The sequence below is a fragment of the Camelus ferus genome, chromosome 17 (assembly GCF_009834535.1).
Source record: "Camelus ferus isolate YT-003-E chromosome 17, BCGSAC_Cfer_1.0, whole genome shotgun sequence".
Classification (NCBI taxonomy): Eukaryota; Metazoa; Chordata; class Mammalia; order Artiodactyla; family Camelidae; genus Camelus; species Camelus ferus.
In genome coordinates this window covers 20987476-21003323 of record NC_045712.1, presented here as the reverse complement: position 1 = coordinate 21003323, position 15848 = coordinate 20987476, and the positions used below count along the sequence as shown (strand labels likewise).

Below are 15848 nucleotides of genomic sequence, written 5' to 3'. Positions count from 1 at the left end.
CCCTGAGGACTCCTGCCCAGGAGCTGTGGAGCCAGGGTCAAATTTCAGTCTGACCACAAAGGTGTATCCTCCTGACGTGTGAGCTGTGAAGCCAAGAAAGAAGCCTCATTTTGGCCCCAGAAAAGGTATTGGTTCTGCTTAGCTCAGCTCTGAAGTCCTTCAAACTCTGCACTGCCTCCTTCCAAGCTATTGAAGGTCCCAGGTAGAGTTGGATGGTACAACTTAGGTGGGATCTCTCTGGCTTTTGGAAGAAAGAACACCTCACATGCACATGGCAGCTGTCTTTTCTACGGCATAACAGCAGCATCCCAAGAAATTTCAAGGTCCCTGAAGGAAGAGGCAGCGCCTCCATTCCCTTCCCACTGCATCACAGCATCTCAGATGTGGGAATTCCACACATATTTCCAAATAAGTAAGTTATAGGATCAGTCCTTGCTTTTCTGAATGACTCTAGTCCTCTGAAAGAGAAGGCTGCCTGGATTCCAGAATTCCTTAGGGCTGCCAAGATTGTGTTTACTTGTTTCTCCCCAGAATGGCTCCTTCCCTCTTCTGACTACAGCAGCTGCATCCCTGGCTTATTCTTCTAACCTGAGTTGGTGAAAGCTGAACGGCACTGGTAGAGGAGAACATGACGGGTGAGTCCGCATTTTAAAAGACACACTGGGGTGTTTCTCGAGGGAGAGGCAGAGACTGGAGGCTTGTGAAGCCGGGGTTGCTTCTTCTCAGCAAGTCGAGGTTGCAGGGGCCCCCTGAGGCAGGCAGTCATCTTAGTCCTCTTTGCCAAGCCATGGAGAACATTATAGAAGATTTGGAGGGGGGGGGTTCTCCTTCACTTCTAACTTTAGGCACTTTCTCAATTTTTTGGACTATCATTATAGGGTCACTTGAAGAAACCAGTTTTCTGTTTCCTTCAAGGAGAAGTAATTCTGTCAAACCAATCTTTGGCTTATGGTGCCAGCTCTCTCAGCTGAAAGATACAGGATACCCAGCTGAAGATGGGAGTGCTGGAAGGCTCTATGTTGGCCAACAGTATTCTTTTGGAGCCCAAAGTCAACATCTGCTAAAAGCTGCGCCATTGCCAGATAGCCATAAAAAAGGGGTGGGGTGGAGACAGGCTTTATTTTCATTCCCTCATCCATCAGTCATTAACCCTTGGCTTTGTTAAACAGAGTGAAAATTGTGGGTTTTTTGTTTTTTTTTAACATGTTCCTGGTTCTGCCATTTCCTGGCTAGTGGGCAACCAAATCCCCTAGCCTCTTGTCTCTTCGCTTCCTCAGTTGCCTCAAAAAGAAAATGAGATCAGAGGATCCTGACACTTCATAGGGTTGCTGTATGAATTAAACTTGAGAATGTAAATTAAACTACCCTGTAGCTGGTACAAACACACACAAACATAACTGAGCACACCATCCTTGTTGGTAGCACTTGATAGTTTATCACTATTACTACAAATTACTTGATATTACACTAAGAACAAAAGCAAAAAAGGGTGTGTGTAAAAAGGATCTGCTAGTGTATTAAACAGTCCTTAGTTATTTTAACATATATGGGCTGTTCAAAGCTAGAGTTTATTCAGATCATTAGTATTGCAGATGCTGGAACAATCTTTAAAATGCTGTTTTTCCATAAATAAGGTAGTTTTTAGATACTGTGTGTATGCAGTATACATTTAAAGCATGTTTTCAATTCTCTTTCCAGAGGTTCTGCTATCTCCTGAGTGCTTGTAAGCGCCTTGGAGTGTGGAAGTCCAACATGATCCTTATTACAGCAGTTCAAGAAAAAAATTTTTAAAAAGAGGGTAATGATGTTTAGCAACAGAAAATGGATTTCCTTGCTTCCAGACCTTTCAAGGTTGGCCACCTCCTTTCAGTGGGGGAGCTGAAGTGCTGCCTCTTAGACAAATGTGACTGGATTAAAGCAGCAAGTTGCAAAGGAATCAACCCTTCCAAATATTGCCAAGATGAGGTACATCTACAAGCTTGGGAGGGCAGACTGTGTCTGAAAACCCCTGATGACTCCAAAGATGCCGTAACAAATCTCTTAATGAAACCCTAATACTGAAAACAAGGTTTAAAACTAGGAGGAATCAGTGGGAGGAGGAGGGGGCAACTTTACCCAAAATAGAGTAAGACTGAAATCTTCAATAGGCTCAAACCTCCTTTAAGGAAAAATCCTTTTCTAACAAGAGGATCCTGATGCATTAAGCAGCGCTGCCTTTTTCCCAAACATGAAGACCCTACCTGGCAGGGTTTATCAAATCGTGCCCTCGTGTGCTTACATGTAAAGGAATTAACATCACACCCAGATTAAAGAGCTTTGGCAATAACCTGCTCATCTGCAAAGCCAGCTTCCCAAAGGCTGTGTCACCCCCACCTCCCTTCCTCTCCTGTGGCTTGTAATGGCTGGGTGAGCATGTAACTGCTGGTAGAGGAAGGAGCAGTTAAATACCTCACACAACAGTTCAGACATTTGTCCTTATTTCCTTCCTTACTTGCGGCCTCACAGAGAGCCATGGCGGGGTCATTCCAGAGCTTCTGCTCTTAAAAACAAGCAAATAAACTGCCACCTTTATTTCCCAAAGGTGAGAAATCACATATTCCCTCTGGCTCATGTTTTAGTAGCTTTGGGGACTTTTAGTAGTCTTTGAGGGATAAAGAGAAAAATGACATCTGAGGTGTCATGTACTTTCTACTTCATGTACTTAAAAAAAAATCTGTTGAGTTTTAAACATTATCTTCCAATCTACTTGCTATAAAAGGAGCATCAGAAAAGGGGCAAGTAAGCATAAGAAAAAAAATTGTAACTATGTGTGGTGAAGGATGTTAACCAAACTTATCTGGTAATCATTTCACAATATCATCAGATCATTATATTTACACCTAAAATTAATACAATGTTAAATGTCAATTTTTGAAAATTAATTTTTTACAGAAAGAAAAGAGGCAAGTGGCTCACAAGATTTATTTTAAAATGCATCCCAGGACATCCTTGGCTCCGATTCCGAGAGGATTGGCCCAAGAGTGGGAAAAGTTGAAATCTCTGAACCCTTCTCCCATCCAATAAACATCTGCCCAAACAAGAGGTTTCTTCGTGGGTTTTTGAATTTGAAGGCTTCATCCCTACATGAAGCCAAAACCCAAAAGTAGGCCATGAAATTAGATTTGCAATGCAAAAAACCTCTATCGTCTCTTATTCTGGCAAGCTTCAGACATACTAGCTTGAATGGGAAACTAATATTAAAAGCCTAAGAGATGTAACTTTTCTTATTAGGTTACCAACTTGAGGAACTAAAAATTTTTGTTTTTTGGTTGTCCTGAAACTATAGTAAGCTCTGATACATGGTAGTTAATTTTTCTTCTATGTAGGAAACATAAAAATGTACTTACACACACATATATGTATATATAATGTATATTCAAACACGCACTCAGGGGAAGTTAGGGAGAGAAATTTCTAGTTAAACATGATCTTGAGAAATTCTTCCATATGTGGAAAAGTCCTCAGTTCGTCTGACATATAGCTATACATATATATATACACACAGGACACTATGTATACATTTATCCCACATTCATTTAACCTCAAAACATAAAATAAATTCTTTTTTTTCCTCCCTGAGCAAAAGCTAGGAATAACAACTCTATATACAGAATCCATCTTCTGGGGGCAATGGCACAAGTTAAACCCCTCGTCTGTTTGTTAGAATTCAAAGGGCTGCACTTTGGCTAATCTGCTGGTGAAAGTGCAAGGAAAGCAGGGCATCAATCACAGAACCCCGTCCAGCATTTCACAGAGGCCAAGTGGGGAAGCCACAGGCCTGAGTTGGCTTCTGAGAAGTAACAGGGCCCAGGGAGGGGCTGCTGTGACTGCTTTGTTCTCCTAGTGGACGAGACTCCACCAACTCCTGTTGACCAGACAGAAAATTCAAGCCCCTGGGAGGAAGAGGAGGAGGAGAAAAGCAGGGAAGGAGGGCTGTGGTTACCAGACAGATCTGGGGTCAAGAAACACATGGGGCTTGGAAATGTTGTCACCTACTTCTGGTCACCACTTCAGTGAGGACCTGATTGTAAGGATGGCAGGAAATTCCCCCCCATAGGAATGCTCTGCAGGACACTGACTAATTCCATCTGGGAGCTCAGGTGTGTGCAGCATGGACAGAGGTGGGAGAGCGAGAGGGACCGAACTTCGTTTCTATTTTCTGAGCTAACTCTACCTTATAGCTCTTTTGCCTGTAAGAAGAAGGGAGAGGGAACATGTTTTGAGACCAGAAATCTCAAAACCAAGGTAGCAAACATTGCAGCCTCTTTAAAGCAGAGCATAGGTGCAGTCAGCATGGGTGAGATCACTGGGATCACTTCATTATATCTTAAAATGCAATCTGTATATCTGTCCCATGACCACTTGCTTTTAAAGAAGGCCAAATCTAGGTCTGGGTTCTTTAATGATCAAGTTATTTGATGCTTCTGGGAGAATGACATGTGTCTCAAGCAGAATTTTATGGGAATTTTCAGCAGAAAATGGAAGTGGTCATTAGGTGCTCTGATATGTGTCTGTGGTATAAATTCATGTTTCGGCTGAGAGTCATCACATGCTGGGACCACACGGTAAACAGGAGCAACAGAGAAAGCCAAAGGTCACTATTTACATCTGCAGGCAGATTCTGGAAATTGCCAAGTGGAGCAGGTAATATTTAGGATTAGGGCAATCAGTTTCATAGAAACAGATTAGTAGAGTGGACACCCTAAAGTTGAGGATGCAGAATTGAAAACCCAGCTTCTGGCACAATAAGGTCACTATCAGAAAGTATTCCAAGAGCCCTGGTTGGTCTGATGGCAGCCTTGGGCCAAGTGAAGCAACTGCTACTCTGCTCTGGGGGCCTGGCTTGTGCCAGGCCTTGTGTGCACAAAGGCTTGTGAATGAGTGAGTCACTGAATGTGGGTCCTGGCAATGCACTGCCAAGGGCCTCCTGTAACCCAGAGCAATTTCCTTCTTTCTCTGTGCCAGACTTCACTCCTTAAGTATCTCACTCTGGTGACTCCAGGGCAGTGAGAGAGTAGTAAGAAGCCTCATTTTCACTGGCACAGTGACAGCAGGAATAGAGAAGAGTAAAGGGGAACAGGGGAAATGGGTGGTGGTGGTGGTGAAAGGAATAAAGTCACAGAACAGAAGAATGAAAATAAAGACAACAAAAGCTGAGGCAAATGGGAAGGGAAATGAGATGACATTTTAATTCAACTTTGGGAAATAAATCAAAACTAGATGAAATTTACTAAACTTAATGAGAAAGGGAAAGAGACATCTGCATTCTAGAGGAAGTTGATATTGCAGCCATGCAACCATATTCAACATATGAGATTGCATAAATATATCCATACTGACATTCAAGGTGGTTTACCCACAGCATACAGCACTCAGGGACTCGGGCCCTCCTAGAGGGCCAACTGATTTTCAGGTCTGTAACTCTGAGTAATTAACCTCTCTGAGCTCCAGTCTTTATCCGCATAATGGGGATATTCCCATCTGCCCTTCCTATTTCCTAAAGGTACTATAGGAACAACTCATTCAACAGACATTTACTGAATGCCTACTATAAGCCAGACAGTTATGAATGTGCTTTCCAATATGTAACAAAGTATGTGAATATAACACAAAATTCAACCAATTTTTCCATAATCAATTTAATAAGTAGTATGCCTTCATGCTCTTGGACTCTGTAGCATTCTTTTAGAAGTAAGATTTCTATAAAATAAGGTATGAAATTTAAATTTTAATTGAGATCTGAAAGTCTTCAAGGTAGTCAAAATTCCTTGATCTTTCAAACTCCTCTGAGTGAGCATTTCCATTCAAAGAAGGAGGGACAGAGAGGAGAGGCAAGTTGTGGGTTTGGAAAGTGGCCACATATTCTAGGGTTTCCAATCCAAAAAAATGTTTAGGTTTTTGCCAGTTAGGTCCCTACAAATTAGATTCAGAGTGGCAGATGCTTTAACAAATGAAGGTACATTTTGCACAAAAAAAGCAATAAGGTCCAGGTCCTTAAAGACCCAACATCCAACTCAAGACCCAAGCACAGAAGTGTGAGTCCTGGAAGCCGAAGAGCAGCCTGAATGAACCTGAAGTGTGGTGCTCACTCTGATGCTGTGCTTTTCTTATCCATGAGGTTAGCTCATACCTAGGAGCCACTGTAAAGAGGTTAATAAAATATGACTATAAAAATCACATGATGCCTGGAAAAGCAAGTTCAAAAAATTGGCATCATTGGTAAGAAAATGAAAAGATGCTACTTAGAGAAAATAACAGACAGTGATGATAACAGGTACAGAGGGCATTTAGGAGAAGTTGAGTTTCCATGTAGCTTTTCTAAAGTCAGTCTGGGTAACTTCACGAAAAATAAAGTTACTAATATGTCTCCAGAATGTACTATTTATTCTTTGGACTTAATTGTTTCTCAAAGCTCACCAGCAGCCTGTGTCATAGGAAATATTTGTCATCTTCCCATGTGAACACCTCTTGGTTTGAAGGATTTCCTAAGACATTACTGGGATTTCTCTGATAGTTCTGCTTGAACATATTCAATGACCTATGGCCATCCTGGGGGTCACAGGCCACCAACTATTAACTGCTCCTTTCTCGGGTAGGGTCTAGGCTGTGGGACTGCCATCCCCCACTGACTTTTCCATATTCCATTCCCCCATCACACTCATTTTCAATCTGTCAGGGGCCACGCATTTATGATTTTCTTGCTTTCCTGGGTCCTCATTATTATAATGGCTCCCTTAATTCCAGTCTATTGGGTTTTTTTTTTTCCTTTGGTAGGATAACTCCTTCTCAGATGTTATAGTCTTTAGAAAAGGTATCCCAAGAAATGAATGAAAGGGTCACTCATTTTCTGCTACGCAAAGCATAAGGAAAATTGCCTTAAAACTCCACCTTCTGATGAAAAACACTGCTGGAAACTGGATCAGCCATGTTTTAAACTGGGTAGTCTCTTTCTTCACCTGATACTCTGAGAACAGCATTTCTCAGAGCACAGATGTTACCAGAAAAGAATAAGAAAGAAAGGTTCCATGGTGAAATAAGTCTGGGAAATGCTGGGTTAAATAAAACTGGAGAGCTTTCTTTCTTATATGACTTTATAGATCCTTTGATCTGTTAATTGCACCAAGACTCTCCAACATCATGTTCTAATATGCAGCACTTTACCAAAATTCTTTGCTCACCGAATCTTTGTTTCAAGATTCTCCCCTTGGGACTAATGTTCCAAAAGTTACTTTGGAAAAACGCTAGTCTAGACTTACAACCCTTGGATTGGGTTTCTCCTGAAGAGAAAGAAAAATCATAGTGAAGGAGAGAGGGACAGGGAAGAAATGGAAAAAGAATCTAATTCTGCAAGTACCTGGCAATAGTTAAATTGAGTTTCCTAAGAAAAAAAGAGCTTCTCTGGAAAAGTAGCAAAGTGGCTGATTTTTTTGTATTTCTTCATTTTCATATGTTCAGACCTCTTAATAAAGCTCAAAAGGCAACATCAACATTTTGTAGCCCCTCTTCCAGAAGACACTGTTGGTTAACTCTCAGGGCCACAGAAAGGTCAGGGCTGGAAGAGTCATAGAAAGGGAATCAAGAATCCCTGGAAGAGTCCTTTCCCCTGTAAGTCAGTTCAGTTAACACGGGTACATCATGAACATTTAGTCTAAATCTCATCCAAATCAATCCATTATTTAGACTCTAATGTTGTCACATACTGATATAAATCTGTCACTTTCTCCTAAGAAGTAGTTCCACTCCAAATATATTAGTATATACCCTCACACAATTTTGAGTAGCTTTTGTAATCAATTGGGAAAGACTTCCTGGCCTTTCAATGGCTATTACATTCTGGGACTCAGATTTACAACAATGCACATATTGATATATGAGTTGGTGAATACGAATTTCAAAAATCCAGCACAGGGTAAGGCATCATTGTCCTAGACCTGGGACACCTAGTCAATAGGGGCAACTAGCCGAGGGGACCTTATCATCTCCATCACTGGAGTCAACCTACTTATACCAGGGTTCCTAACTTAAGTTTCCTCTGATGGAAAAAGTACACCTTGGGAGCTTTACAGGATTGTTGACTCCAGTTTTAAACCACAAGGCTTTCCTTCTGGTCAAGGGCACTTCACTTTCACAGTCTGGAACCCCACTGGAGTTCCTAAGTCATGGGCCCCTTAATTAAGTTATAACTACCTTTTACCTGTCTTGTTCTGATTAACATGATCCAGAACAGAATTGAAGGAGACATCAGGAGACATACGATTTTTGTCCTGTATTTATGATAGATAAGACAGAACCCCCTTCAAGAAAACTCCTTGAAGGCAGGGGATTTCCTTGAAGGGGGTTCTGTCTTATCTATCATGCTCTTCCCCAAGCCCAGCAGATTGGCCAGTATGGAATATGTGCTCCAAATATCAACTGAATGAGCAAACAATCAGCAGCAGGACTCTACTCAGTTGCCACCTCCCTTCTCTCAGGGACTGGGTTTTTCATATGCAGAAGAGGATAAAGCTCTCTGCTTCTATGCCTGTGGGTCGCTTACAGTAGTTACTGAGATGAAGGATGTAAAAGTGGAAGGTCGTCACCATCTCTCTAACAGTGGCAATGAGAAAGGTATACCAGAGGTCCTGACAACACAGCTTAACCAGACATTCCTCAAGGAATGCTAACCCTTCTATGAAGGGCACCACCTCTGAGCAATGTTTTTTGCCCTATGACAACCTCTAGTGTCGGTAGACAAACATAAGGAAGTCAACCAAGCAGGCAAGTACTCTAGTTTAATGATTAAAGAACTCTAGGAAAATATCCAGAGACAAGTTTTCATAAAAAATATCCTTCACAAGGCAGATAAATTTGAACTGTGCCACGTCTCTAGCAGGACACATTAGCCTATGTGTCTCTGTGATGAAACGAGACTGTTCTCTTAGCAGGTCCTTGTGTGATCCACTCCCACAGTTTGGCTCCAAATCCTTTCTGTTCCTATACTGTTCTCTGTTCCTGTTTCTCTAGGGGAAAGTCCAGCGTGGCCTTCTAGCACCAATAAAACCAATAAACTCTTCATGGCAGAAGGTCAAGGAGCAAAGGGCAGGGATCAAGAATGAGAATGAAGAGATTTAGTTAGCAGGATGCCAAGTATACTGGGATAAATCAGTGCTGGAAGTGGTGGTGGCAGTGAAGAATGAGATTTGAATAAATAAAACCAAGTCAACCAAAACTACAGACATACAAGATAATGGCATAAACTTAATCTCTCCATTTTGCTGATCTCCAAATTGAGAACCAGTTTTGAGAACTAATGACATAAACTGGTACCTTCCTGCACTTGGCTTCAGAAACCAAGATGTCCTGTGTGAACATCTTCTGCAGGGTTGAGGTCTCTGAGGACTAATGTTTCCCAGTACGAGGGTAGGGCCAAGTTAGAGGTGGGGGCAGGGAGCCTCCTGGTTCGAGCTACCTTACTATACAGCTCCGGGAAGCACATCTTACGTTGTGTATTATATAAACAGTGCTCCCTGAAGTTGTACTCCTGGTAAAACACCTTGGAGACTTGGAATCTTAACTTCTTCTTTGGGATGCTAGTGACATGAGATGAAAAGGAAACAGCCATCTGAAAAATAGTTTTAGGAGCATAATAAGCACCCCTCCCTCCAGCAAACAATTAAACTCCTCTTCACACAGGTAATTGCAATAAGATCTCCCCTCACATATTCAGAAATATGTAACAAAGGCATTCACACTTATCCAGATGATTCTATTCCATTACCTATGGCCCCATCACTGTTGTAATTTTTTGTATGTTACACAATTTTTTAAAAGGTCATAGAACAATAAAGGAGGAAATGCTGCTAATTTTGACTACATTACCTTGCTAGTTTGCATTTAATTTCATAATTTCTATGAAGTTCACCTTTAAGAATTTTAATGCTAAACACCATAAATAGTTTTTGCATTTGGTGGCTGAATGCAAATATTGTTGAAAACTACAGGAGGGTTGTGTTTTTGTCAGTCCATCTCTTCACTACTTTACTTAGTCAAGGGTTAAGATAGGGTCCAAATCAAATAAACTGGACCCCTTGACTTCACTGGCTAAAATGCAAGCAAAACTGATTTCTTTTTATGTTGTTTTACCCCAGTTTTAATTTGCATCACTAAGGAATTTTCTAGGACAGTGCTCAGCAAACTCAAGCTTTCTCTGGTTGCCAAGCTCATGAAAACAAAGTGCTCTCACTTAAAACTCTGAAAGAGACGTTCCAAAGTAACCCACCATTAGATACTGAGCCAGCAACAGACTACATATCTATGAAAGAAGAAAGGAGGGGAGGAAAGAAAATGCATAACATAAACAAGAACAGACAAAACCTTAAAGAGGAAGGAGAAAGGAAAACATTTAGATTCCTTGAGTGATGGAAATAAATACCAAAGCTATTAGTTTCAGTTCAAAGAACATATCACTTTATGCTGTTTATTATTTCTTGAGGATTATTTATTTTATCTTAAAATATCCAAAGGGTAAAAGGGGTCCTGGAGGTAAGCAGCAATGAAACTGACCTGGTCAGGAGAAGGCCTGTGATTGGAATGTTGCGACCTCCCAGGAGATCGGTGGTGGTGGTGATGGTGGTGGTGGTGGTAGTGGTGGTGGTCCTCATCATAGTTGTCCGCCATCAGCTTCATTCTGTTCTGGGTCTGTGCAGAACAAAAACCAGGAAAGTTTCCATCAGGAGCTAGAAGACCAGCCAAAGAGACTCAGGGCATAATTATAGCACCTATAGGTCTCCCTTTGTTCCTAACCCAGAAATTTTCATTTTTAGTTAAACTGAAACTTAATAAAGAATGCATCATGCCATCAGCTTTGATGAAAGAGACTTTGTCACATCCTTGAAGTCACTATGTTCTTGGATCTACATTTGTAGACATAAGTGTACTTCCCCCATCCATGTGATTTAAAAGAGAAAAAATGGACACTTTCTAAAGTGCTTTGTTTTGTTATCAAGTGATCACTGAGATCCAGAATAAGCTTGCAATCACATACTGCCAACAATCACATCCTACACTCTAGAGCAAGCAAAAGAAGGAAGCCCTGGATGAAAAGATGGGAAAGGGCTGGGTAGAGACAGAGAACTACAGACAAACAGCAAACAGTGGTCTGGCAAGATAAGGCAGAGAAATCCACTTAAAAGCTGCTAAATGCAAAATACTGATGGAGATGATTTGTTGCTATGATGACTTCTAGGGAAAGAGCTCTCTATAGACATTTTAAATGATACTGTTCTTTGGGAAATAAAGCAGAAAAAAAGCAAAGTTTAATATTTGTCACATGATGCAACTAGGTGTCATAGTTAAACCCAGGGCCACAGAACTGTATTGTTTTATTATGAAGGGCAAGAAACAGAATAACTATCAATTACTTAACAGGGTCACAGACTCTAGAAAAATGCCTAAAGACCATGGGAAAGGGCAGATAAAAATATCTAGCCCAGAAAGCAACAAAATGTAGAGTACAAGTGTGGGTTTAGAGATAAAACCGTCTGGGTTCAAGTCCTTCTCCACCTCTTTACTGGTTATGAAGTCTTTTGAGAGTTAACTATTTCCACACCTCAGTTTCCCCAGCTTTAAAATGGGAGTAATAGTGCCTCCCTCCCTGGGGTTGCAGTGAGGAGAAAGTGATCTGGCAGGCAATGGGCTTGAAGTAAAAGTCATATGCTATTATTACCATTAATATTGTTGCTGTTACTTAGTGGAAGACACTTTTCCTTCTTAATACATGTTCCTTTGCCTCTAACTTCTATGCCTGGCTAAAGGACAGCCTTTTCTTGACCCCGCCCTTTAGGCCGGGTGACGTGTACCTCCTACTTACCACAGCTCTACAGCCACGGACTTATCTGTCCATTTGTCGCTAGGCTTGAGGCTCTTTCTTTCATCTGCCTCTCCCCAGAATCTAATACAGAGCTAAGCAAATGCAGATAATACTATGCATGTTGCTGCAACGAATGACTGGAAGAAAGAAAGGGCCATGATTTTGAGGGGTGCTGCAAGTTTGTTTTCAGCCAGAGAAGGTCACTAAGAGTTGAGGACATGTCATGAGTTGCCATAACAATCCCATAAGCACTTTAAGAGACCTGGAAGGCAGAGGCTGGCAGAGCCTCCAGCTAGTTGGAATTTTAGTATGTAATATAAATAATATTCTGATAATATTAAAGGACCTAGCAGTATATATTTGTAGTATTTTTCATGTACAGTCTAATTATACTCAAAATTTTCCTGGGAGGAATTATTACTATCCTCATTTCCAGCTAGAAAATCAAGGCATAGATTTCAGCCTCCAGAGTCTCTTTCTTGACATAAAACATGGATATCTTCTGGGTCTCCCAATTCTCAATCTCTAGGCTTCCCTCTTCGCCATGTTGCAAGTTAAAAAAAAAAAAAAAAAAAAGCAAACAGCTGAACAGGTAGAAATAACTTTCTCATAAATGCTTCAGTTCTGTTAAGTTTTGGAAACACCTCACATCCCAATTCTATGTGACAGAGGATGTCTCATGATTTACTCACTCCATTTTTTAAAATGTGTATAATATCTGAAAGGCCCCAGAGTGGATGTAAAAAAGGCATGCGTATGGATAAAAACAATAAAAATAGAGGGAAAGAGCCATCTAAAAATCAAATAAAAAATCCCAGGCAAACTTTGTCAGCTGATAGCATTTCCATCCTTCACTTGTCCACTTAAAGTGTCAGAAGACCCAATAGACACGTTACACCTTGTAAGAAAGAGCAGGTCAGTGGAGTTGTTGCCCACCAAGTGCTGAGGCTCATCTACTCTGCCTGCCCTACACATGAGATTGTGAAATTCAGCATTCACACCTAAAATTCCAGTATTGTCAGGAGCCTGTACTTTTGAACTCATGAACTAATAAATCTGGAATTGTTTCTTCTAATAGTATTCTGAAAGTCTGAAGGGAGCTGTTAAGATCTGCCTATGGTCAAGAAGGAAGAGACTCACCCAAGAATGAATGATGAAACCTAAATGAACAAATAATAACTCTGTTATTGTAAACATTATAATGTCCTTATCCTTTGGGGAAGCTCCTGTGATTTTATGAGATTATTTTCTTACCAGCGACAAGCCTAAAGTTCCCTACCTTTGAACTGTATCCCATAAAAGAATGTACAAGCTAAACAAGATGCTATATGCAGTCCTAAATGTGTCTGCCGAAATGAGGTGTTGGAGAGTAGGCATGTCATGGGATAAAGACTGTAAATGAATGATGTCATCTTTCCAATTTGGTGCTGAAATATAAATAAACCACGTTGTTCATGTGAATACCAGATCTTGGGGAAATGTACACAGAGCAATTGTGAGCGGAAGAGGCTTCTTTTGATTAGTCTGGGCTGGAAGAGAAGAGTGTGAAATGGAGATGAAAAATGAGAGTTTGGCCTGATACCCTAGACCATTTTTATTTATCTTGCTTGTAGCATATCCCTTAAACTGTGACCGAGTTCTTACAGGCTGGTTGCTAGCTTTCCCTACCATAAAAAAGTTTGACCAAATCTGCTCGGTTAATTGTCGAACTGGAAATGGGGTCTCTTTAATTTTTTTTTTCAGTCTACACTACCTATCCACCACCCAACTACACTGGTTTTCTAAGACACCAAGAATGGTCTGGAAAGATAGGAAGCTATGAATAACACTCCCTAATGGTGGATGGAAGAAAACTGCAGAAAAAAGTTAAAGAAGGATTGGAACAAGTATACTATTTGTTCAAATAATTCTGGACACATCTACCAGGTGATTCCACGTGTAACAGTAGTCATCTGATGCACAAGGTGCCCAACGCAAAGCCTTAGACACAAATCTTCCGGGCAGTTATAACTGAAATCCTAGGAAAGCTAATATAGAGTTGGAGAGGGATAGCTTTCCACAGCACTGCACTTGGGAACTCATGGTCTCATTTAGTAATTCACTGAAGCCCACTTTTATTTCCTTTTCAGAATCTACCAAACTGCTGACCTGACACTTTCACCTTTGGCTAACTATATTATATTCGTTTTACTATGTTATGTCATGACTGCTGAGACAAATCTAATCAGATTTCATTTTCTACTTCCTCTTTCTTCCAGGCGCCCCCTTATTTCTCTGGGGCAACAGGTTCCTAACTGCTCTCCTGCTGCACTCTTGCCTCCCACTGAACACAATCTGCAGCTGAAGTGACATCAAACCCCTGTTACTCTCTGGCTTCAAATTCCTCAGAGGCTCCCCTCTGCCCTCAGGAAAGAGCCCCATCTCTACCACAGCTTATGAAGCTCTTTCAAAGTAACTGCTGTTCACCTCCCAGCCACTCATCCCCCCACCTCCCTGGCTGTGGGACGTGCTGATCTCTGGTCTTCTCATGCCTTTTATCCTCTCCCCATTTACCTGAGTTATAACCATTAGTTCCTCCAGCCTTAGCATCAACACCATCACCTCCAAAACCAACTTCCCTAAGTCCACTTCATAAGGGATTAAGTACTCTTCTACTGCCTTCCCCAGAATTCTGTACCTACTCCTCACCCACTTCCGTCATGGAATGTATCTCCATGAATGGTAAATAACCACATGCTTTCTTTGCTTTCTCCTCCACTAGGTTTAAATTCTCTTGAGGGAAGCACTATGTGTGAATTACCCTTGTACTCACCATCTAGCGCAGAGTCTGGTATATAAGAAAATGTGTGTTGAATAAATGTGTAAGTGTGTGAAGGAATGAATGGAAAGGGTATGGGCTACCGCGGAACACATGAAAGTAAAAAATATACAATTAGCATCTATGATTCGCCATGAAGAATATGTAACTCTTCATGCGACAGTTTAATTTTCCCTATTGTGTATTTGTTTTTGGTTGTTGTTCCTGGGAGTGGGACAGCAGGATAAATGTAGAGTTTTGGAGCTATTAGAAAAGTCAGATTGTTCTTCTTTGAGAAATACTCCATTCTTAAGTAAAATACAGAAATACCCCGTGCCTTTGGTTACTTACTTCATTAAGAATAAAGAGTTTGGGGGTGTTATGGGGTTCACTTCCTTACTATCCTCCAGCCTTTGGAAGAGCAGGGATCTTTAGAATACTTTCACTAGCATCAAAAGTCAGCCATGGAAAACTGAAACTTTATCCATTAACTAAAATCCCTGATGAACACCATCTGTGAAAAGGTGCCATATACTCCATCTCTCTTGACATTTCTGAAGAGTTTATCCAAGGAACTCTTGAAACAAAATGAAAATCCTTGATTGACTAGTAATAGACTCAATAGCTTAATAGCAATATGTAGCTATAAAAGTGTAATATTAAAACTGCTTTTAAAAATATTTTAGCAAGGTGGCAATAATGAACAATGCTTTGATCAGTCATCTGGATCAAGTTAACAATAAAACCTTCATGAATATGGTTTAAATAAGAAAAAATATATAATAAGATTTGTTGCTATGGGATATGGAGATAATACCATACAATAGCAATTACACTTTCTTCTCTCAGGTTTTCTTTTCTCCCTCTTTCCTGCCAGGGAAATCCAAAATAGTCCAGAACTCTTCTACTGGTCTTGTTTCTGTGAAATCAGAGCAAGGTCAACAGTTCTTGTCTCTGAGTTAAAGATGAAGAAACCAGACAACAACTAGACAGTGAGGAGCGGAGGGACTTCCTGAACACCTGCCAGGCCCACATGGCAGTGAGTCATAACTGAGTGGGGTCTGGGTTCAAATGCTCAGGTCTCTCTTGGAAGACAAAATGAAGCAGGAGGACAAAGAAGCTATTAGGGTAATATGCTGCATTGGGGAACCTTGTGGTAGTAAG

At 40.9% G+C, this 15848-nt stretch overlaps 1 protein-coding gene and 1 long non-coding RNA gene across 2 annotated transcripts in view; one reads left to right on the top strand and one right to left on the bottom strand.

Annotated features, from left to right (window-relative positions):
• ERC2 (ELKS/RAB6-interacting/CAST family member 2) overlaps positions 1–15848 on the bottom strand; it is an 875889-nt gene that overhangs the window by 175248 nt on the left and 684793 nt on the right. The window contains exon 18 of the mRNA XM_032458251.1: positions 10582–10716. Within this exon, the coding sequence (XP_032314142.1) occupies positions 10582–10716 (135 nt within the window). The remainder of the gene's footprint in view (positions 1–10581; positions 10717–15848) is intronic.
• Positions 536–3066, top strand: LOC116657119. Its single transcript, XR_004312120.1, has 3 exons — positions 536–635; positions 1699–1965; positions 2932–3066. It is a non-coding gene; the product is annotated as an uncharacterized LOC116657119 (long non-coding RNA).